The following is a 24,862-nucleotide window of genomic DNA, read 5'->3' on the forward strand; positions in this document are numbered from 1 at the left end:
ATTTAAAGCCTAGCGCGCGCGAACTAATTGCAATCATTAACCAAAAAGCGTATAATGAACAGGATCACAAATGGTCAATGTACTGCGCAAATCATAATTTACCGCTATTAACCAACCCTAGCCATAAGATTAACATCAATAGTCCCATTAAAAGGGAGGACAGGGCTTACTTGCGCATGCGCCTAAGGGTGACTAGATTGCACGGCGACTATTACAAAACTGTCCTCTGCCCCCAGTGCAACATTCATAACACGTTTGAACATCTTTTCTTTATATGCCCTAAACACGCTGAACAGAGACTAGAACTAAGTGCAGGGGTAATAGCGGCCTACAAAAACCCAATTATCATTAATCGCGACTCACTGTTGATGCCTCGAAGCGGAATCGCTCCTGTTGTGCGACTGCACGTGTTTAAATTTTTGCGCGACACGGGCTACTTAGATAAAATATAATATTCCGTTGGACTATTAGCGGTAGATAGAAATAACAACACATATCGTCAGTTATATATTGCTTCATTTATTCAAACTAATAATGGCAACTTAATGTACTAATGACGGGCAGGTCTCGGACGATGGTCACTTCGGTGTTGTCCATATGGCCACTCGTCTGGGCCCGGCTCGAATTAATATACTAATATTAATTAATTTGGTTCTAAAACTGTACCGTAAAACAATTCATGATATATGTAATTTTAAAGATTCCAATTAATAATGACTATCTTATGTACTTATGACAAGAGGAAAATTGCATCAACAAATAAATAGATATAGAAACACTGCATGTAATGTGCACGCCGAGAACCTATATTTGTATTTGTGGTCCTAATTGACTTTGGATTGGTAGTACATTACAGTGCAGTGTCCAATAACACCTTGTTGACGTCAATACATCAAAAGTAAATAAACAATACTATAAACAAGGCAAAGATGAGAGAGCTGTCTATAACGAACGTTCGCGGTTTCCTCGTCTGCGCTTTAAGATATATAGGAAAATTACACCAATAAATAAATAGATAAAGACTAATAATACTAAAACGACGGAAGGGTACGTCTCCCCCCCCCCCCCCACATACATATGTCACTTGGCCCCTTTCGACCACTATGGATAAGCTCTAATCCTTCTTTTACAACCAAATAGCGCTCTAGGTAACAAAACCCAGGGTTCCGCGAGACCCTCGTTTTCCTTCTCTTAAGCTGTAATCAGCAACGACGACGAAGGTAGGGGGAAAGCACACAGACAACATACTTCCACGCAGGATCGGAAGACGCAGTAAGTGCGCACGTGGTCAAATTTACCCACAGTGCAACCCCTATAGGTGTAAATATTGTTGTAATTAAATGTGATTAGTAAACATTTTTTCCCATATGTACAAGACTTAAACATGTTGAGTAGAGCTTGTCGGCTGGGCTAGAGGGCGCGCCTGAAGAGATATCTCTCTCCCGTGCACTCTGGCTCCGTTGACATGACATACCCAACATGACAAAAAAAAAGGGAATGGTGACGGTATTTGTTGTTGTTGTTTCCCCTACTGTAGCGTAGGTGATGTTTTCTTGTAGTGTAGTGTAAGTTTTTTCCTTGCATGCCTGTGACTTGTTACGTTAGACGTTGAATTGTAACCTTTGTATTGCTAACCTGCACGTATTACCCTTGTCACTATGAGGGTCAGATCGAATTAGAGGGATGGTCAGCATTAACCCTCTATTCCCTCCTGACCAAAATGCACTAATACATATAATTACCATCTGTGTAACCATTAGCAGTATGAACAGGAAGAAGAACGTGCGCGCTCGTCTCTCTCTCTCTCTAGGAGAGATGAGGAGGAAGAAGGAGAGAGAGAGAGAGAGCGAGCGAGAGAGAGAGAGCGATAGAGAGAGAGCGATGAGAGAGCAGAGAGAGATGCTGCGCTCGTCTAGGATAGCTGATCGATCTAGTCGCGTAGATATCTGAGTATGTCTCGTAATTCGATGGAGGAGATCGCGAGAGAGGGAGAGAGAGAGCGACAGAGAGCGAGAGAGAGAGACGAGCGAGAGAGCAGCGAGAGAGATGAGAGAGAGAGAGAGAGGAGAGAGCAGAAGGAGACGAGGCGAGAGAGAGATAGAGCAGAGAGGAGTAGAATGACGAGATCAGCGATAGAGGAGAGAGTAGCGAGGTGCGTATGCGGGTTCGCTGGTCGTGCGAGATAGACAGAGCAGACGAGAGATAGAGCGCGAGCTCGCGCTCTCTGTCTCTCTCTCTCTCTCTCTCTCTCTCTCTCCATCTCTCTCCTCCTCTCTCTCATCTCTTCTCTCTCTCTCTCTCTCTCAAAAAAAAACCAATATAAAGTTCGCGTTGAAAATTGGTCTCCCCAAGCAAGAAAGTGTAGAACCCTGAAATTGTCCTCCCTGTACCCCCACCAACCAGTCATCTCGGTCCACACCACACAAACGCAGCCCCTTTTTCTACTATATTAACTATATTACCTTCAAACTAGTCCTGACCCTTGCAAACACATTAAAACCCCTGACAATATCCCAATAGCACAACAGTGAGAGCCCATGTGCATTTACACCAAGACACAGGGCAGTAGAGTACTATCTGTACCTAATCTCTGTTTATGTACTAACTAGTCCTCCGCGAGGGACGTTAAACGGGGGTGCAGTGTATCGGTGCTGTACACCGAGCACTTAAAAGAACTAGGGGCGCCTCTGGAATCGGGGCGCCCTCTGTATCCCACTCGAACCCCCAATAACACCTCTTGGGGCGGAGGGCACAAAAACCACACACTAACTATAAGGAATAAACATTAATGCCAATAAGGATAATTCTAATCTAGAGATAATAGGAATACTGCAAAATCCGTTTCGATAAAAGGCAAACCACTACATAATCCATTAAAAAACAAAACAAAACAGCATCTAGTCACATTAAGGTCTCATTGGCCATCGTGCTCTGATGTATAATATGTATGTATTTTCTCCCCTGAAGGGTCACAGGGGCAGGTCGATACATCTGTAGTCGCGAAGACGCTGGACGACCTGTAAATAAATCTCAGATACACACACACACAGGTACTATCATTGTGTACACACCGGTCTTACTGACAATAACGTAGTGACGTCACCATCTATGTATAGAATGGAGGTACTATGGCATAGAGATGAGATTCACTTCTCTTTTTTTAAATTGCTCTCCTCTTTTTTCTATCTTGTGGCAACGAGTAAGCTATGTCGTGGCCACGAGATAGAAACAAAGAGGAGTGCAAACTAAATAAAAGCGGCGTACAATTAAAAAAAGAGCGGTGCAGTAAATAAAGGCAGAGTGCATTAAACAAAAGACTTAAAGAGGAGAGAATTTTCGCTATCTCGAGATCCCGAGTTAGTCAGCCAATCAAATTTTGCGTAACATGTGTAAATATTCCGTACGCATATATATAGCTGGTAAAAGCAGGCAAGGCTCTGATATAACATAACATACTACTATTAGTACTACTATTACTACTACTACTACTGCTGCTGTTGTTGTTGTTGTTGCTGCTGTTTAAAGAGCATGTCAAGTTTTGAATATACCTGCTACGTAAAGTAATGTTATAACCCACAAAAGTTTTACTGTAACGGAACGTTTTTTTAAGATAATTGGTACAGAAAATACACGTCAAATATCTTTTTAAAGATATTTTTTGTTATATTTGATCGAGAATGTAATCCGCCTCCCAGTTTCGCTGAATGGGTCAAGATCCCCACGGGTACTACTTCCCCGTACCCCTAAACAATTTTTTCGTACTCAAAATTTGTCGTACCCATAATTTTTTTGGCATAATTTTTGTACCCATAATTTTTGTACCCAAAATTTTCGTACCCATTTTTATTTCGTACCTATTTTTTTTCGACCCAAAATGTTCGTACCCACATACACAATTTTGGTGATGTAGATAAACTTAAATTGATGCTTTTATATCCATCCTCTTCAAAAGCATCGTCACACCAGTACTGTCAGTACTTTGATTATTCTGTGTTTCTATAAGTGAACTTATCAGACATAATGATCATGCTATATTAATGATTGGTCAAACTTAATTTGAACAGTCGCCTTAACAGGAGCAAAAGTTGTGTAATAAAATCATGCAAACATTAAGTCTGAATAAATCAAATGCCATAATCACAAAACAGATAATAGAGTCGCGTTCTGAGAAAACTGGGCATTATGCATGTGCGTAAAGTGTCGTCCCAGATTAGCCTGTGCAGACCGCACAGGCTAATCAATGACGACACTTTCCGCTTTTATGGTATTTTTGTTTAAAGGAAGTCTCTTTTAAACGAAAATCCAGTTAAGGCGGAATGTGTTGTCCCTGATCAGCCTGTGCGGACTGCACCTGCTAATCTGGGATGACACTTTACGCACATGCATTTAGTCCCGTTTTTTCAGAACGCGACTTAATTATGTTTATACAAACGTAAACACGACAACTCTACTTTGTTCAATTACTGTTAAAACAATCACAAAGTAGTTAACGGAAGATCGATTTTCTGTAGTATAAGATTTCTTAAACGGGTCGAAGTACCTTTAGTAAATATTAATTAAAACAGGACTTTATTCATAAGAGTATTGTATTGTAATATTATTTTGTTTCGGTTGAACATCAACGTTAATCCAGTATTACTGACGGAATAACGATGCCTTTCTGCGGACTTGCATCCACGTGGGCGAAAGTTTCGGCGTTTTTATCCATCGTGGCTCTTGCCCTACAATCAGCCGGCTCTGCAACCAACTATTGGATGTCGAGGTAATGAAACCTTTCAATAATTAAACTGTGTTAACGGCTGTTTTGATAAAATGTGATGTCACTTATCGTATCAACAGTTTTACGCTTCGCGATTTATCCACATGATTTCTTAGGTGTTCAAAGACAACGGAGACAAAACGGGTTTTATGCCTTCCTGTCACTTGAATATTAAATTCTTATGGTTTATATGTGGAAATGTAATAATTTTCATCGAGTGATTTGCTGTTTTTCAGATACACATTCAGGGACAAGTTACACTTTGTCGTAGGGCTGTGGAAGGTGACCAACTGTTCTGGAAATTATAAAGCTCCGTGCACGGTATCGGAGGTTCCGGCAAGTTATCAGAACGGTAGGAGTTTCCGTTATTGCACCGTGTAATGTGATATAATTATACATATGTATTTTAAAAATAATACCGTATCAATTTGTGTTGTCGAAACACCCACGGTCAGGAGCAAAGATACGTGAATATACAATCTCGAGTGCGATTAATGTCTATTGGCAATATTATATGTGAAATATTCCAAATATATGGGCTCGTATATAATAATATAAAGTACTTTGTATATGTAAATGAATTATATTGTATGTGACATCCACAAGAATATCGAGTACTTTCTACATAAACATGAATAAAGGTGTGTGTTTTGTTGTTAAATACATGGTGGTGTATATAAACAGAATACCGGACTACACAAACCAGACGAATAGTCACTCATTAAACGATTAGTGAGCAAAACGAACAAGTTGTCATAGAGTTTATCTAAAAATACTTTTCATCTTTTATTTTAGATAAGGTGACTGCAGTGCGAGCTCTAGAGTGTGTCGCCCTGGCCCTCATGTTTCTATGCGCCGTCTGTCTGATCCTCTATGTGGGCTCACGGACCTGCAGACGTCTCGCCGTGGCTTGTCTTGCGATGACGATGCTCTTTCTCGCTGGTAAGTTGTTTAGCCTCGTTCTGTGAAAACTGTGCTTAATGCACGTGCGTAAAGTAACGTACCAGATTAACCTATGCAGTCCGCTTAGACTAAACAGGGACGACAATGCCACTTCTATGATATTTTACGTTTAAAGGAAGTGTTTCCTTAGCGAAAATTTTGATTAGGTGGAAAGTGTCGTCACATATTAACCTGTGTGTAATGCACAGGCTAATGTGGGACGACACTTTACGCGCATGTATTAAGCCCAGTAACAGAACGCATTGTATCCAGAGAAGACCATTAAAGTAGTCAATAAAATGAGCCGCGTTCTGAGAAAGCTGGGCTTAATGCATGTGCGTAAAGTTTCGTCCCAGATTAGCCTGTGCAGTCCGCACAGGCTAATCAGAGACGACACTTTCCGCGTTTATGGTATTTTTAGTTTCAAGGGAGTCCATCCTAACCGAAAATCAAGTTAAGGCGGAAAGTGTCGTCCCTGATTAGCCTTTTCGGACTGCACTTGCTAATCTGGGATGACACTTTACGCACATGCATTATGCCCAGTTTTCTCAGAACAAGGCTCAAATTATCTGATATTCTTTTAGTTTCAAGCTGAATACTGTTAATAATATTACATATGCCTCTACGTTATTTTAATCTTAAAAATCGTTTTTAATCAAATCAGTTGTATTATATATACCAACAGGTGTATTTAGTTTTTCGTACATTGTACAATTCATTTTACGTTTCAGCTATAATGGGTATAGCCGGTATGGCTGTTTGGGTCAACCAGATTCCAGAACTTCACTATCCCGGCTGGTCGTTCGGACTCACGGTGGTTGCCATTACATTTAACATCGCTGCTGGTGTGTTACTCATTCCCGATCTCGCAGAATACGACTACAAAACCGTTTTGCAGGTATTTAATACTACTTGTAGTACCATTTAATGTCTGATGGTATTACTTTCAAAAAATATTATTAAACAAAAGTCCCGACGTTAATTACTAACTTTTGTTTATGCTTGATAAATGGAGACCGTTTCAATAAATGTTCGTATTTTTCAAGAAGTGCAATAACATTTTGAAAAGCAAGATGACAAGATGCAAGAATTGTAACTAATTTACAAAACGGCTTATTTAAGCTCGATTGGTTATTGTCGGCTCTTGAACTACTTATATGTATACCGGGTACTATTATGTATACAAATGTACTACTTAGTACCCGGGGATACGCAAAATATACTTACAAGTACACCCGGAGTATAACCGTGTGTCTTTACGCGTATTTTCCGCACATGAGTTAGATTGTAGAATACTAAGGAGTACTCTTTGTACTTTTAAGTAGTACATGATCCGACAACGACCAATTAAAACTCATTTAAAAGCAAACTCATTCAATCTTACGGAGGACTCCGGAGAAAGTCGATCTATCACGAATTTCTTCTTGTATGTTCGTCAACAGCACGAGGGCCACTATGACAACTTGGCTCAGGAGGAAGGCCAAGCAATGTCGGACGGAGGAGGGGCCCAGCCGTCAGACTATAGAGACGACGTGAGGCCGATCATTGAAACGCAGGGACCGAAGGGCGCACCCGTGTTCCAGTATTTGAACTACGATAAACGAAAGAAGAGAGATGGATTCTAAAAAAATGGAGATCTCTATACATACTACACAAATGTTGAGAAAACGATTCCCAAACTGGTCTACAGAAATTTATCATTACGTGAATTAAACTAATTAACTTACACAGTAGCCTGGTAATGCCGTCTACCAGTGTATAAAGCTTTTGTCCTTAAATATACATTTTTTTAAATCAATGAAACTACATCAGATTGGCTTAAATGTACCCTTTTCATGCATAAATAAATATTTTGATAGATTTGCTGATGTTTTTGCTCAGATATATGCTGCATACTACACTTGGTCAGCATTCATTTTATTTGTTTCGATGGTACCTTCTTCCAATTGATTAATTATTACCGATATGGATGGTTGCTAAAATAAACCTCAGTTTTGACTTAAGCTTAACAGAGAAGAGTGCATGTTACATAGACAAAATATTTGTGTTTTAATTTTATTTCATGTATTTAATCATAATTTACCAACCGCCTTATGTCATACTAAAACCTTGAATAACATATTAAAATTAGTGTATATATTGACCATAAGATCATATTTTGTATAAATAATCTTACCATACTATCATTATGAAGGCCATTTGAAGATCTTTTGTACAGAATATGCAGTGAGAAACTATTGGTAAACACTTGAACCAAACAAAAGAATTAAAAGAGCAGACATATGGCATGTTTGTGATTATATTGGTAGATGGTACCCAGTGGTAGACAGTACTCGTAGTATATGTGTTGGGGTAATGTGTCTTTGTGTGTTTTTAATCGCTAAGTGTTATTCATGACTGTAAAATAGGTTTTGAACACTAAAAATACTTGATTCTTGAAATTTCATTAGTTTGAGTACTTTCGACTTAATTCTTTATCACGATTGTTATCGAATGTCCCACTACAGATAATTGGGCCGTGCTCTGTGAACAATGATTTTAATACATGTGCGTAAAGTGTCGTCCCAGATAATCCTGTGCAGTCCGCACAGGCTAATCAGTGACTACATTTTCCGCTTTTATGATATTTTCTGTTCAGAAAGTCTCTTCTTAGCCAAAATCAATTTCAGGCGGAAAGTGTCGTCCCTGATTAGCCTGTGCGGAATAATTCAGTAAAAATAATTGTAATTTTCGAACATAAAATCATTCCTACCACTGCCCCCAGTGAGGATCGATCTCACGACCCCTGGTTTACAAGACCAGTGCTCTGCCACTGAGCTATGGAGGCTTATGTAAAGGCGAATCTGGGATGTCACTGTACACACATGCATTAAACTTCTTTTTCACAGAGCAAGGCTCATATGTTTTGCAACTCACGCGCGTTGTCCACATTATTAACATATATTTTTTAGTGATTCGTGATATTTTGTGATAGCATGCCGTAGTATTGGTATCAGTTTATCTATTCTTGTTACATCCTTTCCACGTGTCCACTACATTTCGATTGGCTCATTGGCGTCGCACTGAAGTGCGGCGACTAGTATGTAATACGTTTTTTTTCGCTTATGGGAGAAGTTATTTTACGGATCAATGTATATATTTTTGTTGTCAGAATATCTTGTATAGTGGTGATATTTTGTGTAAATTAGTGTAAAAAAGTACTGCATTTGTGCCTATTACATTTACTACAACATTTATTGCCAAAAATGCAAAGCTAATTCTTTTAATTAATAACTGATCACAGGGACTGGGCAATAATAAAAGATCACAGGGACTGGGCAAATACGCGAACCGGTGAAACTTTCTGGTTTTGTATAAAAACAAAACTTCTTTGTTCCACTATCCTAGCAACCCCCTAGTCACTAATAAAGGCGCTATAGAGCGCGAAGCGCGACACGTATTATTAATTGTAATAATGAGTCTTGATAAAGGAAGCAGCCGCTTATCAATGAGGAGCACCATCACAGCACCCTAGTCTCATTACTATCAAGTCCTCCTACAGGGTTATTTTAAGAACCACAAATAGAAGGCCGCAGGCCTGACCCGTATCTTGCCAGTGGTATGGACCCTTTGGTATGGACCTTTAACCCCGCTCACTATCCAGCGTTTAAACTTCCGGGTTTACATTTAAACCGACTATTAATAGCTTATTTATATCTTAGCTAGAAGGTGATTTTTCAAGCGGTTCCGTAGTGTAGTGGTTACACGCTCGCTTCACATGTGAGAGGCCCAGGTTCGAGCCCCGGTAGAATCAAATTATTTTATTTGTGTTCTATGTTAACTTTTTGTTTTGATGTAGACATTTTAGTTTAAATAAATATGCTGTTTTATTGTAACCATTTTTTTTTATTATGCCCATGAAATATATGTGTGAGAGGGTGGGGGATTCGTAAACACATTAAAACTTTTACATTGTTTTCATATCAATGAGTACTCAATCCCTATCGTAAATGAGCAACGTAAGAATAAGTTCAGAATCATCTCTCCTTGAAGTTGAGAAAAATATGAAATTACGCTTACAAGATGAAGCAGATGTTTTAAAACCTACACAGTTCTGTTCCATTAATGAAAACTGCACACGGATGCCAGTAAAAAAAGGAAACCAATGTAAATAAAATGAACTATGAACTATTTGGGGTTACAACACAAAATCATAGATAATGGTTATTTGGGGGTTATAACACAACATCATAGATAATGGTTATTTGGGGGTTATAACACAAAATCATAGATAATGGTTATACCAGGATCTTTTTCTATTTTGTTTAAAATAATCGGCCAATATATTAATATTTACAGTAGAAAAAAATCGTTCCATGTAACTTCATTGAGTGCCTATTACACTGAAATTCCCGACGCCCTTTGATGCTTTGCATCAATACTTATCTTGTACATTTTATATTATGAAATTCAATTATTCAGGTGCATTGTTACTTTGTTACTGAAAATGAACAATCACTTTTTTCTTTATGATGTTCTTTTAATATTTAACTTGCATGTGTTATAGAAATACTTAACATGGATTTACATACATTTTCATGAATTGATTCTTGTTATATTTCATATAATAACATATACATTAACTATTTAACACTTTTTTGCAGTCCGCATACGCTAATCAGGGACGACATTTTCCGCCTAAACTGGATTTTCATCAAGAACTGTCTACCTTTAAACGAAAAATACAAGCGGCGGATATTGTCGTCCATGATTAGCATGTGCTGACTGCACATGCTAATCTGGGATGACACTTTAAGCATGTGCACGAAACCCCCTTTTCACAGAGCGCGATCCATATGTTGGTGTTGTCGGTTATTGATGACTAACAAGCCCAATTATTGCATCTTTTCCCAAAATCGTTATCTTTGAACAGACGTGAAATTTTTTGTTTAACTCATACACCGGGAATACGACATAAACTAAAAATATAGCAGTCTAATTGATTCTAAAATAGAGGTCTGCATTTACAAAGACGGTACAAAACGCATGAAATCCATTCATCACATGACAATAATTTCTCATTTATGACATTATTGCATGCCTTTGGTCATTTTTCAGTCATACTTTTTGAAATTTATTCAAACAGGTGATGGAAATGCTTTCAAGCTTTTAAACAATACTGTGAGAAAAACAGTTCGTCTTTCGTAAGCTTTGGTAATATAGAGAAAAATTGAAATGAAAACAATTATACCAAGAAATAAAGTTGCCAACGCGTTGCGTAATTTGTCAAAAATAAATACAATTTACAGCCATTGACAAATGAAGAAAACTGTAGCTTAACACTTTGCATGCTGGGAAATTTGTCGTCTGCTTAAATGTCGTCTGTTGAATTTCTAAAATTAGCATTTTCATCGATTTTTTCAAAGAATACTATCAGAATAGCAAACAGTTTGGATCCTGATGAGACGCCACGTTCTGTGGCGTCTCATCTGGATCCAAACTGTTTGCAAAGGCCTTTAAAATTCGGTTCCCGCACTGAAAGGGTTAATACAAATATTGAAGTTGATTAATATGAGCAATAAAGAACCATTAAAGGCCTCTTTTTCATTATGATAAGCAAAAGATTGCGCAATCTTTTAATGGGTACAATATACTTTGCTTGTACTCATTAAGCATGTCGAACATTTAGACAATGAAAGCATTGAAACGAATGACATGTTTCCTTAAGTATAAGGTGTCATCGACTAAGTGAAGGGGTAAACTATTTTCAAGTATTACTTCACTGTGTTTATAATAATCACAGTTCTTATATTTATGTGTTTTCGGTTGTTCGTGAAACACACAATATGCCGTTTTTTGGACTTGCTTCCACTTGGGCGAAGGCAGCGGCTTTTTTGTCTATCGCTGCACTTGCTTTGCAAGCAGTCGGTTATGGAACAAATTACTGGATGGCGAGGTAATTTCTTTGTTTTTTAAACCATTTGTATAGTATAACTTAACTTAGTGGTTGTTCATGAATGTTGTGGTTACTAATAAAAGTACTTAAAAACAACTGGTTGACGTCTATCTTAACTCTTTGTCAAATAACTACCATCGTTCTAATGGTTCCTACTTCTTAACTGGTGATGTATGATGTGGTTTCTAATGCAAACATTTTCTTGATTAAGTAAAAAAAAACGCTAATGCGAGAAACAATGTTTTAAAATACAAATTACCTTCAAGTGAAGTATTAAATGACGGCCGTTTGAAGCGAAAACAATACAAATATTATTATCGAGATTGGGTGTATATTTAACCCATTTATGCCTAGTGAACTCTCCCATCCTTCTAAATCGGATCAATTTATTTCCAAAACAAGGGATGTCTAGTATATTTATTTCTATATTTAGAATATTTCTTACGGAAATTCCTTTAAGCAAACAGCGCAGAACCTGATGAGACCTTTTTTCTAGACGCTAGGCATAAATGGGTTAAACGCACTGACATACATCAAGTTATAAGTACCGTAATCGTTTGCATATTTTTCTCCAGTATATCTCTATAATGTTGTGTCGTATCTTCCGGGGTAATTATTGTAAGTTAGGTTTATATCTTGTATTTTCGGTAACCTTTCAGACTTCTTTAATGTATTGTTAAATCCACATTTTCAGTGTACAAACATTTTTAACTGACTCCATACTTTTAGATATACAGTGCGCGACAAGGTGAACATTGGCGTAGGGTTGTGGAAAATGACTGACTGTTCCGGGTCCTATAACGCTCCGTGTACAGACTCGGATATTCCTACCAATTACCTGAACAGTAGGATTATTTATTGTAACGCAAATACTCATTTTGACCTGTGTGTTGTCCCTTAGAAAGTCAAAGTGAATTTAAGACCTTTCTAAAGAGATTCAAGTGCTCAAGGCTTCATTTCCAACCTTAAGATACCGATGAGCAGCAAACAGCTTAAAACCTGAACAGACTGCGAGTTACTCACAGGCTGTTCTGGTTTTATGCTGGTTGCAAATAACCATTTAACTACGCTCCTGAGGTGGAAAGGTTAATACGAGTGAACTGTATTAAAATAATTCATTTGAATTCATTGATACACCATTATATTGATATTATTAGAGGCCTACCAGAAGTAGACGTAGTTTTCGTGTATACGTTGGTACCAGCTTTCATTGTTATACTAAGATGCACGTGCATCCATTTTAATTTACACATTGTAGATACGGTGACTATAGTTCGAGCCTTAGAGGCCATCACATTGGCCCTGATATTTATCTGCGCAGTTTGTCTGATTTTCTACGTTGGCTCCCGCCGTTCCCGGACTTTCGGCATGGCCGTGACCTTGATTATTATGCTTTTCATCACTGGTGGGTTTATTTTTTTTTAAAGTAATGGAATTCATATCATTTCCACGAAATGACAAAATGTATTGTGTGCATGCGTGTTAAAAAATGCATTTTATGAAGTGTTATTTTATTTATTCTGGATTCTCATATGCTTAATTTACGACTTGTTTTTTTCACCACTGACGCGAACTATTTGTTTAACATGCATGTTCCATGCTTTGGTAAATACAATGTATTCTTGTTTAGCGTTTCACATCTCATAAAACGCAATTTGGCGTTTCAGCTGCCTTAGGTATAGCCGGTATGGCTGTTTGGGTAGTACAAATCCCAGAGTTTCACTATCCCAGCTGGTCGTTCGGTCTAACCGTGGTTGCCATCACGTTAATCATCACTGCTGCTGTTACACTGATTCCAGATATCATAGAAAACAACTACAGAGACTTGTTGAAGGTATATTAAGTAAATAATTCGAAACCCGTGTAATGTTTACGGTCCCTTAAAGGGACGGTACTATTCAGACCATAGATAGATTTGTATTATACGTTCATTACAACTGAAGAGCAATGGTTATTAAAGACACCCGCATGATAAATAATTGATCACCCATTCCTTGACCGCTATAACCCACCTCCAGGTTGAATCATATTCGGTGACACGTATTTTACAACTAATTTCTGATTTAGTATATGCCTAGAACATCTTGTAGAAAAAAATAACCTCATTTTGGTTAAACTGGAAGTGTCGCCCAAGATAATCCTTGGTAGTACGCAAGGCTATTCTCGGACGACAGTTTACGCGTGAACTAGATTTTCTTTACAGGAATAATACCATAAAAACGCAAAGTGTCGTACATGATTAGCCTGTGCGCACTGCACAAGCTAATCTGAGGCGACACTTTACGACCATGCACTAAGGCCGGTTTTCCCAGACGCGGAATGCTTTATATGTATTCATGTCGTCTGCAGGTTGGTGGTCACTATGACAACCTGGCTGTGACGTCAGAGGAAGGCAAACCAATGACGGCGGGTGGAGCCGGGGATTTCCGCGACGACGTAAAGCCGATTATTGAATCACAGGGGCCAAAGGGAGCACCCATGTTTCAGTATCTGAACTATGATAAACGAAAGAAGCAAGATGGATTTTAAACAAAAGTCTTATCTGCCTATACTATGATTTGCAGATCCTTCCTTGTAATTGGTGTTGTTATTGTGTTATTATTTTTCGCGTTATCGCTTTTTTCATACTTTTATGTTACTGACTAGGTTTTTTTGTTTTTGTTTTGCTATATTAATCAGCATGATTTATATCATGATATGCTTTTACACAAACGAATGCACGATTAAACATTGCACGATTGTCAATACTACTTAGTACCTTATTCAAGGACAGATTTTCAAACGGTTGCAATATGATAGGCTGTATTTGAAATGAATTCAAGTATATATAAATTGATATACGTGTACATTGTTTAATGTAAAAATCGCCCAAAATGTAGGTTGCGGATATAAATGAGATAAAACCATTCACGACCATTTCAATAAATGGAAAACATGATCAAACGGTGTTGTGTGATTGTGTTACTATGATACAAGTTCAGTATCAGAAGCACCAGTAAGGTCAATGTTCGGTGGCATAGAGGTGACATTCACTTCTAGGGGAACGACTTACTGAGTGTCAAGGGAATGAGATGGACAAAAAGATGAGTGCTAAACTTACAAGATTCTGATCGGTTACCCAATGAGATTTGAATGTTTTCGCTCCAAATATTTGAATATTTGAATTGTTCGTTCATTTGGATTATAAAAGAGGACAAAACCAATTATAAAAGTCGAGAAAATGAAATATAAAAGTCGAGTAAACAGTATATAGGTGTCGAGAAAACAAAATAGTTTACTGCAACTATCTTTTACTAGTATTTAGTTATGCACTCATCATCTTTTTCAATCTTGTTTACACGAATTAGTAAGTCATTCCCTCGAGTTAGCTAAAATAATCTTTTTTTTTAATGTACCCCTACTTTATTTATTGCACCACTCTTTTCTTCATTGCACTCCTCTTTATTTAGTTTTGCACTCCTCTTTTTTATCTCGTTCCCTCGACTTAGTATGTCGTTCACACGACATAGATTACTCGTTCCCACGAGTAAGTAAGTCTTTCTCTCGAGTTAGATCATCGTGGGAACGAGGTATAAAAAAGGAGTGCAATTTAAAAAATTAAAAAAGAGGAGCGAATGTCACTTTTACGCAACCGTTGATATTTTAAGTTTTTCCCTTCAAATATTTTAATATTTGCATTATCCGTTCATTTGAATTTTAAAAGAGGAGAAAACAAAATAGTGTCGAGATAAGTCAAGAAAATAAATAATAAAAGTCGAGCAAACAAAATATGAAAGTCGAGATTTTTTAAAGCTTGAGAAAACAAAATAATTTACTTAAACGCTCTTTTATTTCGTTTTGCACCTTTTTTATATATCGTCTTAAGTAAGTCGTTTACACGACATAGCTAACTCGTTCCCACTAATTAGTAAGTCGTTCCCTAGAAAAAATGAGTGCAATTTTTAAATATTAAAAAAGAGGAGTGAATGTTGTCTCCTCTGTGCCACCGTATCCATAGCTTATTTCAATGACATTGAAATGTCTGTCGCTGAGACGAAACCTTATGTGTTATAAGAAATCCTCTTTGACAGAAAGACAATGTATGTGTCAAACATTAATTCAGAACAAAACATGTTCATTTCAATAGCACAATGTATTTATCATAATAGTAAAAATGTTCATGGCTATTAAAAAATAGTAAGCACATAGCTAACGATAATAAAACACTGTGATTCCTATGATTTTCAAGAAACACGACAGCTTTTAAAATAATTAAATCATGCGTTCAAAATATGATAACGATGCCCAATGCTGTTTACCATACCGGTAAATTATGCGATATTTATAGTTGCATGCATGAATTTGTGTGATCCCTTGAACAGATGGCAAAGTCACAGCTCTTGTTTGCCAAATATTTACATTTACTGTTCTATTTATATGAGAATCGCTCTTGGAAGATGGGGCTTAATACATGTGCGTAAAGTGTCGTTCCCAATTAGCCTGTGCAGTCCGAACAGGCAAATTAGGCACGACACTTTACAATTTTTTATGGTAATTGCGTTTAAAACGTCTCTTCTAAGCGAAAATCCTTTCTAGGCGGAAAGGGTCGTTCCTAATTAGCATGTGATGACTACTAAGGTTAATTTCTAACGACACTTAACGCACATGCATTTAGCCCCGTTTTTCCAAACGAGGCTCATATATTTTGTATGTGAGGTATTCGTTTACATGCGCATTAATTTTTCTGATCTAACATGGTGAGTAACATAAATATCATTTCATTTATTTATTGTATTTTATTTTTAGGGAGTGCGTTGTTGAGTTGCGTTTTTCAACAAAACTACAATTACATTTAAATGTTCACAGAATGACAAGCTTTTAATGTGATGTCTAGCACAAGAGTATTAATGGATGTAAACACAACATTTTCAGCAAAATAAATGCATCTGACACGGTAGATGAAAACACATGCACGGGTAACATGGATTTGTTGTAGAATATGTAGGCGATGGTATCTAGTATTTCTTCGTTGGCGAACATGTGTGTGTGTGGTGATGTTTGACTTTCGAAGCATATGTTTTCACTTGATATGTATACCACCATCGACATCGCGTCATGGTTAGATGTATCGGTACATATACGCATCACGCTATGTTCACTACCTTCAACATCACGTCATGGCTAGATATACCGGTACATGTACGCATCACGCTATGTACACTACCTTCAACATCGAGTCATGGCTAGATAAACCGGTACATGTACGCATCACGCTATGTACACTACCTTCAACATCACGTAATGGCAAGATATACCGGTACATGTACGCATCACGCTATGTTCACTACCTGCAACATCGCCTCATGGCTAGATATACATGTACATGTACGCATCATGTTATGTACACTACCTTCAACATCACTTCATGGCTAGATATACAGGTACATGTACGCATCACAATGTTCACTACCTTCAACATTACGTCATGGCTAGATATACCGGTACATGTCAGCATCACGCTATGTACACTACCTTCAAACTCACGTCATGGCTAGATATACCGGTACATGTACGCATCACGCTATGTACACTACCTTCAAACACAAGTCATGGCAAGATATACCGGTACATGTACGCATCACGCTATGTACACTACCTTCAGCATCGCGTCATGGCTAGATATACAGGTACATGCACGCATCACGCTAAATACACAACCTTCAAAGTTACGTCATGGCTAGATATACCGGTACATGTACGAATCACGCTATGTACACTACCTTCAACATCGCGGCATGGCTAGATATACCGGTACATGTACGCATCACGCTATGTACACTATCTTCAACATCACGTTATGGCTAGATATACCGGTACTTGTACGAATAACACTATGTTCACTACTTTCAACATCGCGTCATGGCTAGATATACCGGTACATGTACGCATCACGCTATGTACACTACCTTCAACATCGCGTCATGGCTAGATATACCGGTACATGTACGCATCACGCTATGTACACTACCTTCAAACACAAGTCATGGCTAGATATACCGGTACATGTACGCATCACGCTATGTACACTACCTTCAACATAACGTCATGGCTAGATATACCGGTACATGTACGCATCACGCTAAATACACAACCTTCAAAATTACGTCATGGCTAGATATACCGGTACATGTACGCATCACGCTTTGCACACTACCTTCAAAATCAAGTCATGGACACTACCTTCAACATCGCGTCATGGCTAGATATACCGTTACATGTAAGCATCACGCTATGTAAACTACCTTCAACATCGCGTCATGGCTAGATATACCATTTCATGTACGCATAATGCTTAATTGTTAACCATTATCAAATAAAATATCAATGTACATTTCTAAAAGTGTACCTTCATAGTGTTAAGTCTTAATAGGATCGGTATACTAGCATTGTACATGGTGTCTGCTCAACACAAATTGCAATTTTTATAGTCATGAAGAGTGAATTTTAAAAAAGTGAAATATACTATTGAAATGTTCACACAATGCTATCAACATAACAACTATCTTAAACATAAACCGAAGACAATTAGCATTCATTATTGCATGAGTAACTCCCTGTAGTATAAGGTTTCTTAGACATACTGGACTGAATTTATTACAGAATGGTATACGTAAAGGATTAGTTTTCAAGAGTATTTAATTATAAATAAAATTTACAAAGACAGAGCCGTGTTTTTGTTTCCATCTAGTGAAATGCCGTTTTGCGGACCGGCGTCAACATTGTCAAAAGTTGCGATGGTGTTGTCCTTCGTCATTCTGATTTTACACACCTCTGGCTATGCAACTAACTACTGGATGATCCGGTAATGTGTTTGTATTTATTACTTCACCGTTGGGCTTAATATTTTATAAATAACTGTAATCCGGTGTGTCTAGATATAATTTAATACAGGCATACAATTATGTAGTTGCACAAACGTATAATGAATTGTTTACATGATGTTGCGCTTGTATGATCATAATAGAACATTTTAGTTTGGTTTGTCTAATCAAACTAATGAGGGCACAACCCCTAAAACTTCTTTTCAGTTAGCTTATACTTTATGCAGCTGAAAGGCAAAAGGGCAAGATTTCTTTATCTGGTATATCAAATCGTAACTTGACAAGTACATGTTCGTACGTTTCAGATATACTGCTCGTGAAGACTTGGACGTTGGGTTCGGCTTATGGAGAATGTCCAACTGTTCTGGATATAACACCACCACGTGTGCACAGTCGGGGCTCCCAGCAAATTATTTAAACAGTATGAATTATTATATGAGCCGCGTTCTGAGAAAACTGAGCATAATGCATGTGCATAGGTGTTGTCCCAGATTAGCATGTGCTGTCCGCACAGGCTAATCATGGACGACACTTTCCCCTTTTTATGGTATTTTTAGTTTCAAGGAAGTCCCTCCTTACCGAAAATCAAGTTTAAGCGGAAAGTGTCGTCCCTGATTAGCCTGGGCGGATTGCACATGAATTAAGCCCAGTTTTTTTTCAGAACAAGGCTCATATAAATGCACGTTTTTTTAATACTTGAATTTGTAACGTTTAAATGACATATTTTGTTATTTAACAATTTCATTGTTCGTTAAAATTTTCAATTTAATTTAATGAGCATGAATTCAATAATAGTTATCTACTGGTTCTCTCTAAATATGCCTGTCACAGGCCTGCTTTAAATCATGCATCATGCTTGCACATGTATTAGTGTACATATGTGCGCCTCGTTCTGGGAAAATGGAACTTAATACATGTTCGTAAAGTGCCGACCCAAAGTAGGCTGTACAGTTCGCAATATTAATGTATTACATTATATAATACATAAGAAATATGTTTACGATTTTATGAAAAGTCTCTTCTAAGCGAAATTCCAGTGAAGGCGGAACTTGTCGTCCCTGATAAGCATGTGAGGACTGTACACTTTAATCGAGGACGATACTTTTCGCAAACGCGTTAAGCACAGTTTCCCCAGAACGAGGCTTATGTGTTTATAAATAAGGATTGCACTTGAATTTTAGCGAAGGTGACTGCAGTGCGTGTCATGGAGACCGTCGTTTTGGCGCTTATAATTGCGTGCGCTATCTGTCTCGCACTCTTCGTAGCCCGACGGAAATCTCGTACCAGAGGGATGGTCACTGCGGTCATGACAATATTCGTTCTCGCAGGTAAACGCCCATGTTACCATTAGTAGTAATATAAATTATATACTTACAATACTTTTAATTAAATGGACTTGTTCATTGTTTGGTTAAATGACAATTTAAAAATAGGAAATGCCCTAGATTCCCAAATGTTTGTATGAATATTATTCAAAATGCAAAATAACACTTATAAGTTTGAATAATTTTTAACATATCCATTCGTATATCGAAAATCATCAATCGAACGCGGTAAATTATAACGAATGAGAAGCGCTCTTCATGTTAAGAGGGAAAACACGTGTGTTATGAATACAGCGTGAAAAAATTACTGTTGATTTGAAAAGTCTGAGTGGTGCTTTTGAAGCGCGTTATTTTGTTTTCCTTATGGTCCCGGGTTCGATTCCCTGTTAGAAGAATTGTATTCACCTTTGTCTAGATTTAGTAATTGTAATACTACAAATAGTATAGTTAAATTATTAAAAAATGCAATGATATTCTTCAAGAAAAGCAAACATCTGTAAATAAGTCCCTCGTAATCTTTATTTCATGCTTGAACTCCATAGAATAGCCATGGATATAATATTAATAGAATGTAAAGTATGTAGAATATTAGTTCTCGAAATGCTGACAATCGTTTATCAATTCCTTCACATCGTTTACATTTATTAAATCATTTACGTTTTCTACACACATACATGTTTCATACAAGCATATGTTGTGTTCATAAAGTTTCATGTACTTTAAATAACAAACGCACTGGTCGCAACTATTCCCCCCCCCCCCAAAAAAAAAAAGTGAGGCGCTATTCATAGTTCAATTCTGTTACCATTCAGCACTTGTGGGCGTGGCCAGTAAGGCAGTGTGGGTCGTCCAAAGCCCCACCCACCACTACCCGGGCTGGTCGTTCGGTCTCACCGTTTTCGCCATAACTCTCAACTTCACTGTTGCCGCCATACTTATCCCCGATGTCCGGCAATACGACTACAAAGATTTGCTGGAGGTAGAATTTATGTACCGGGTAGTAGTTTTCTGTGTATGTAGTAAAATGCGCATGTGCAACAAAAACGTCTCGGTAATACCATTATTTTATTTATTACGCAGGATACGTATATACAATATCAAACATACATTAACAAATCTATTCAAATAAATTTTGCATCTAGAAACTGATATGGTCGCTTATGCAATATGATTTTTTTCAATTATACTTAAACATTTATATGTTTTCAGTAAACCGGCTAATAACCGGTTTCAATAATAGGTTATTCGGTTATTGTTTGTAACATATGTTATCACTATCATTTATTTCTTATACAAGTTTGCTTACAGTTTAGCTGTTAAATCGTTGTTGTAAAAAGTGAGATTTGTGTAATTTGGTTTACAGGGTGGTGGATACTACGACAACATTGAGGTGGAGCAAGAAGACCGGAAGTCGATGTCAGCGGGAGGCGTGACTGGAGCCGGGATTCAGGCTGCGGATTACAGGGACGAAGCGAGGCCCGTGATTGAAACACAGGGACCAAAGGGAGCACCCGTGTTCCAGTATCTGCCCTACGACAAACACAGGAAGATGGGTGGATTTTAAATTGAATACCATAATGCATAAGGCATGTTTAAACTGTTCATGTTTTCTTCTATTGTATGCAATTATTGAAACTCGTTTTACATATATGGCTTTGTGTCATTTAAATATTGAATGTCAAGTTCTTAATACGCCACAGCACTTATATGTGTTATGCTATAAATAAAGTTATTGTCCAAATTAGATTTGCATTGAACTAATATTGTTGTTTTATAAAGATATTGTATTAATATGTCAAGATTCGAATTGACCACAGTCCACACATGTGCTTTTCAATTTAATTACCATTTAAATGTAGTTTTTAATGAACAACTACCATTTATAATTGTCAAAAAATGAGGAAATGAGACATTTATCATATGGACGAAACTGACAGGACATGTATGTCATCGAGTATCATTATGTGTGTTTTGTTTAGATATTTATAGTGTTATGTTATTCCGTATAATATCTTGTAAAACTAAAGGCTTTACAATAACCGAGTGACTGTAATTAGCCTCAAAGAAAGAAAAGCGATTTAATGACCCTGTGAAACTTCACAAAAGGCATAAATTAGCAAAGAACTTTTTATTTTATTTATTTATAACCTCTTAGCTAATGTAACCAACTTAAACTTACTTCTTGTTCCCGTTCTCGTTCATCTATCACTTTAGATTGTACCATGTGCGTTCATACTTATAAGATATTGTCGACGTCATACTTAAACCAGTCTGCAATTCAATTCGTTCAACTGTGATTTACGACTTTACTCCCGTGTAAGTTTAGGCTGTTAAATTTATGATTTTATCCTTGAATTGTCATGTTGTGCTCAAACCACTTAACACTTGACATTACATTTTCGTTTGTCAGACTCACATACTCACTTAAATATTTGTAGTATAATAGGGGTTTTTAATTGGAATATTTTATCAGAAACGTTAAAACATAATCAATGTTCATGTAAACGATCTGTTTTAACTGGTCATATATTAATTAAACATGAACCATATTAATTAAAATATATATAATCAATATCACATAAATATAACCAGTACCCCAATAACTTAATTGAGAATTACATTCCTGATTGTAATTCCTGGCTGTGTACCACGTGACACCCTGCTTACAGCACGAGTGGAATGCACGTGCTTCAGTACACGCGCCAAACTCATTCGGTACCCCTCGCAGATTATCAATAATCGAATCGGGGAAAGTACGGGTTGGAAGTAGTCCGCCCACGTGTTACCAACATGGCCGCGCCCATGAGAAAATGTAGACACTAGTGTCAAAACTTTATTACAGCATACATCGGCTTGTTTGGCTATTTAGAAACAGTCATTTAGGATATATGAGTTATTTATTCACTAAATCTCCGCTAATTACAAAAATGGATGGAATTCGAAGGATATATTCGATGTGAATGAAGGACTTTCTGGATCTTGACAGCTTGACATGGCAAAACTGGCATATTGGTATTTTGGGTTATCAATTTAAGCCACATTTTGCTTTATAAATTTTATTCGAGCATTTTGTGATTTTTTACCGAAAAAAATTCCTGCTGTTGACCTTCTTCTTAACTTTTGAAACGAAAGTACTTGTATAACAAGTTGTTGACCATGTTTACAGGTATTTTCTTGGCATTATTGTTAGTTTTAACTAGTGTTATGTTGTTTAACATACCCGACATACATTCCCAACTAACAAAAACAGATACCCAGACCCCAAAATCAGCCAAACAGGTACGAACGTAGCCGTATAATATCTTGTGCTTGTCTCATGAAAACAATGAAACTTAGAGTGCCCATCCGAAATTGCAGAGTATCCGCATTAGCATATCTGTGCATATAACTGTTGTCGTTATCTCATGATGTAGAGACAAATCCAGGACCTCAATACCCCTGCGGCTATTGTGGCGAGGAGGTCTTGGATACTGACGAGGCAATATAATGTTATGGTTGTTCATGTTGGTACCATATAAATTGTCAAAATATGAGTCCTACTGCATACAATAACCTTGTGGAGTGTGACATGTCTTTCTCCTGGTCTTGTACTAATTGTGACGAACAAAATTATTCCTCATTTGCAAATAACATAGATTCACTTGTATCTGAAAACAGTTTCTCTGTCCTCGAGGATATGAACAGAGATAAGATCACTAGTCATCTCTGGAGGTTCCTCACCAAAAAAGAATAAAACATGCTACAATATCTGGCAGTCAGTCTTTTTTTTAACATTAATTGTCAATCAATTGTCAATAAAAACTTATATGCTCTGATTGATGAACACAAACCAGACGTTATCGTGGGTACAGAGTCATGGTTGACTCAGGAACACTCAACTGCTGTAATCTTTCTCCAGTCCATGGGCTACACACCTTTTAGAAGGGATAGATCCGGGTCTAAATGTGGGAGTGTCTTTATTTTAGTCAAGCAAACATTAACTGCTACGGAACAGCCTGACCTTTCACGGATTGTGAATTACTAAGGGTTAAATTAGAAATGTCCCACAGTAGACCAGTTTACATTGCTGCTTTTTATCGTCCGAGGGAGTCTGATGTTTATGGAGAAGAACAGTTTAGATTGTCCTTAGAAAAGACTAGATTATTAAAAGGTAACATCTGGATGCTAGGCGATTTTAATTACCCACATCTTTTTTGGGATGAAGATCATACCCCAAATATCAAACCTGGCTGTATATGAAGACTTTATAAATCTTTTTGATGATTTTAATCTGGTTCAAATAGACACAGACAACACTAGACTAGATAACACACTTGACTTATTCTTAACATCAAATCATACACTCACAAATATTATTCGTTCTCTTACTGGAATCGCAGACCATGACATTGTAGAAATAAATTCTGATGCAAAAGCTAAAATAAATAAACAAAAACCAAGACAAATACACCTATACAAAACAAGCAGATTGACCAAACTTTAAAAGTTATGTTGAACAGGAGAGTAATAGATTACTAAATGGATATGAAACTAAGAGTGTTGAGGACATTTGGATCAGTCTTAAAAATCTCATTGAAGAAGGTATCTCTTATTTCATTCCAACAAACATTATAAGAGAGAAAAGATCTTTGCCATGGATAACCATAAACATAAAAAGTCTCATTAGAAAAAGAGACAAATTATTCAGACTGTCGAACACGCTGCAATACATCATTTGGCTAAAAAAACACATAGTCTTAAAACATTTAATAAGGCAAGAAATCAAAATATCCATACAAATTATTTGGAGAGCATCTTAGGCATTGATTACGCCAACCCGGATCTAAGATCTTTTTCAACAAAAAAATTATTTTCACTAATTAAGAATGCTCGACAGGACAATCAAGGTATTGCACCTCTTCTTGACAAATCCAGTGGCACACTGAAATATAGTGACATTAAAAAAGCAAACATTCTTAACCATAAATTTCAATCTGTTTTCACTTCACTGAACCCTCTATCCTTTGGACAGTCATGTCTTCATAAAATCAGAGACCAACTG

At 37.2% G+C, this 24,862-nt stretch overlaps 2 protein-coding genes and 1 non-coding gene across 3 annotated transcripts; 2 read left to right on the forward strand and 1 right to left on the reverse strand.

Moving 5' to 3' along the window:
- The first annotated feature begins 1,967 nt into the window (after nt 1–1,967).
- On the forward strand, nt 1,968–9,935 carry LOC127878678 (uncharacterized). The gene is made up of 5 exons (XM_052425207.1): nt 1,968–2,152; nt 4,996–5,111; nt 5,555–5,701; nt 6,433–6,599; nt 7,144–9,935. The coding sequence occupies exons 1-5, from the start codon at nt 1,968–1,970 to the stop codon at nt 7,324–7,326; spliced, it is 798 nt and encodes a 265-aa protein (XP_052281167.1). The 3' UTR covers nt 7,327–9,935.
- Nucleotides 8,457–8,528, reverse strand: Trnat-ugu (transfer RNA threonine (anticodon UGU)). The gene has a single exon. It is a non-coding gene; the product is annotated as a tRNA-Thr (tRNA).
- Nucleotides 9,936–11,552: 1,617 nt separating the features above from the next.
- On the forward strand, nt 11,553–21,578 carry LOC127878680 (uncharacterized). The gene is made up of 11 exons (XM_052425208.1): nt 11,553–11,636; nt 12,366–12,481; nt 12,895–13,041; nt 13,304–13,470; nt 13,986–14,149; nt 16,271–16,372; nt 18,364–18,477; nt 18,802–18,917; nt 19,678–19,824; nt 20,634–20,800; nt 21,185–21,578. Exons 1-11 carry the CDS (start codon nt 11,629–11,631, stop codon nt 21,383–21,385), a joined length of 1,449 nt encoding a protein of 482 aa, XP_052281168.1. The 5' UTR covers nt 11,553–11,628; the 3' UTR covers nt 21,386–21,578.
- Nucleotides 21,579–24,862: the final 3,284 nt, after the last annotated feature.

Source organism: Dreissena polymorpha, chromosome 4 (genome assembly GCF_020536995.1).
Source record: "Dreissena polymorpha isolate Duluth1 chromosome 4, UMN_Dpol_1.0, whole genome shotgun sequence".
NCBI lineage: Eukaryota > Metazoa > Mollusca > Bivalvia > Myida > Dreissenidae > Dreissena > Dreissena polymorpha.

Bases quoted from the DNA above. Each gene is read 5' to 3' on its own strand.
- LOC127878678 (XM_052425207.1), top strand. From the start codon at position 1,968: ATGGAGGAGATCGCGAGAGAGGGAGAGAGAGAGCGACAGAGAGCGAGA. The intron at 5,702-6,432 runs GTAAGTTGTTTA...TTTACGTTTCAG, and splicing joins GACGATGCTCTTTCTCGCTG to CTATAATGGGTATAGCCGGT. The intron at 6,600-7,143 runs GTATTTAATACT...GTTCGTCAACAG, and splicing joins ACTACAAAACCGTTTTGCAG to CACGAGGGCCACTATGACAA.
- LOC127878680 (XM_052425208.1), top strand. The intron at 13,471-13,985 runs GTATATTAAGTA...TGTCGTCTGCAG, and splicing joins ACTACAGAGACTTGTTGAAG to GTTGGTGGTCACTATGACAA. The intron at 18,478-18,801 runs GTAATGTGTTTG...CGTACGTTTCAG, and splicing joins ACTAACTACTGGATGATCCG to ATATACTGCTCGTGAAGACT.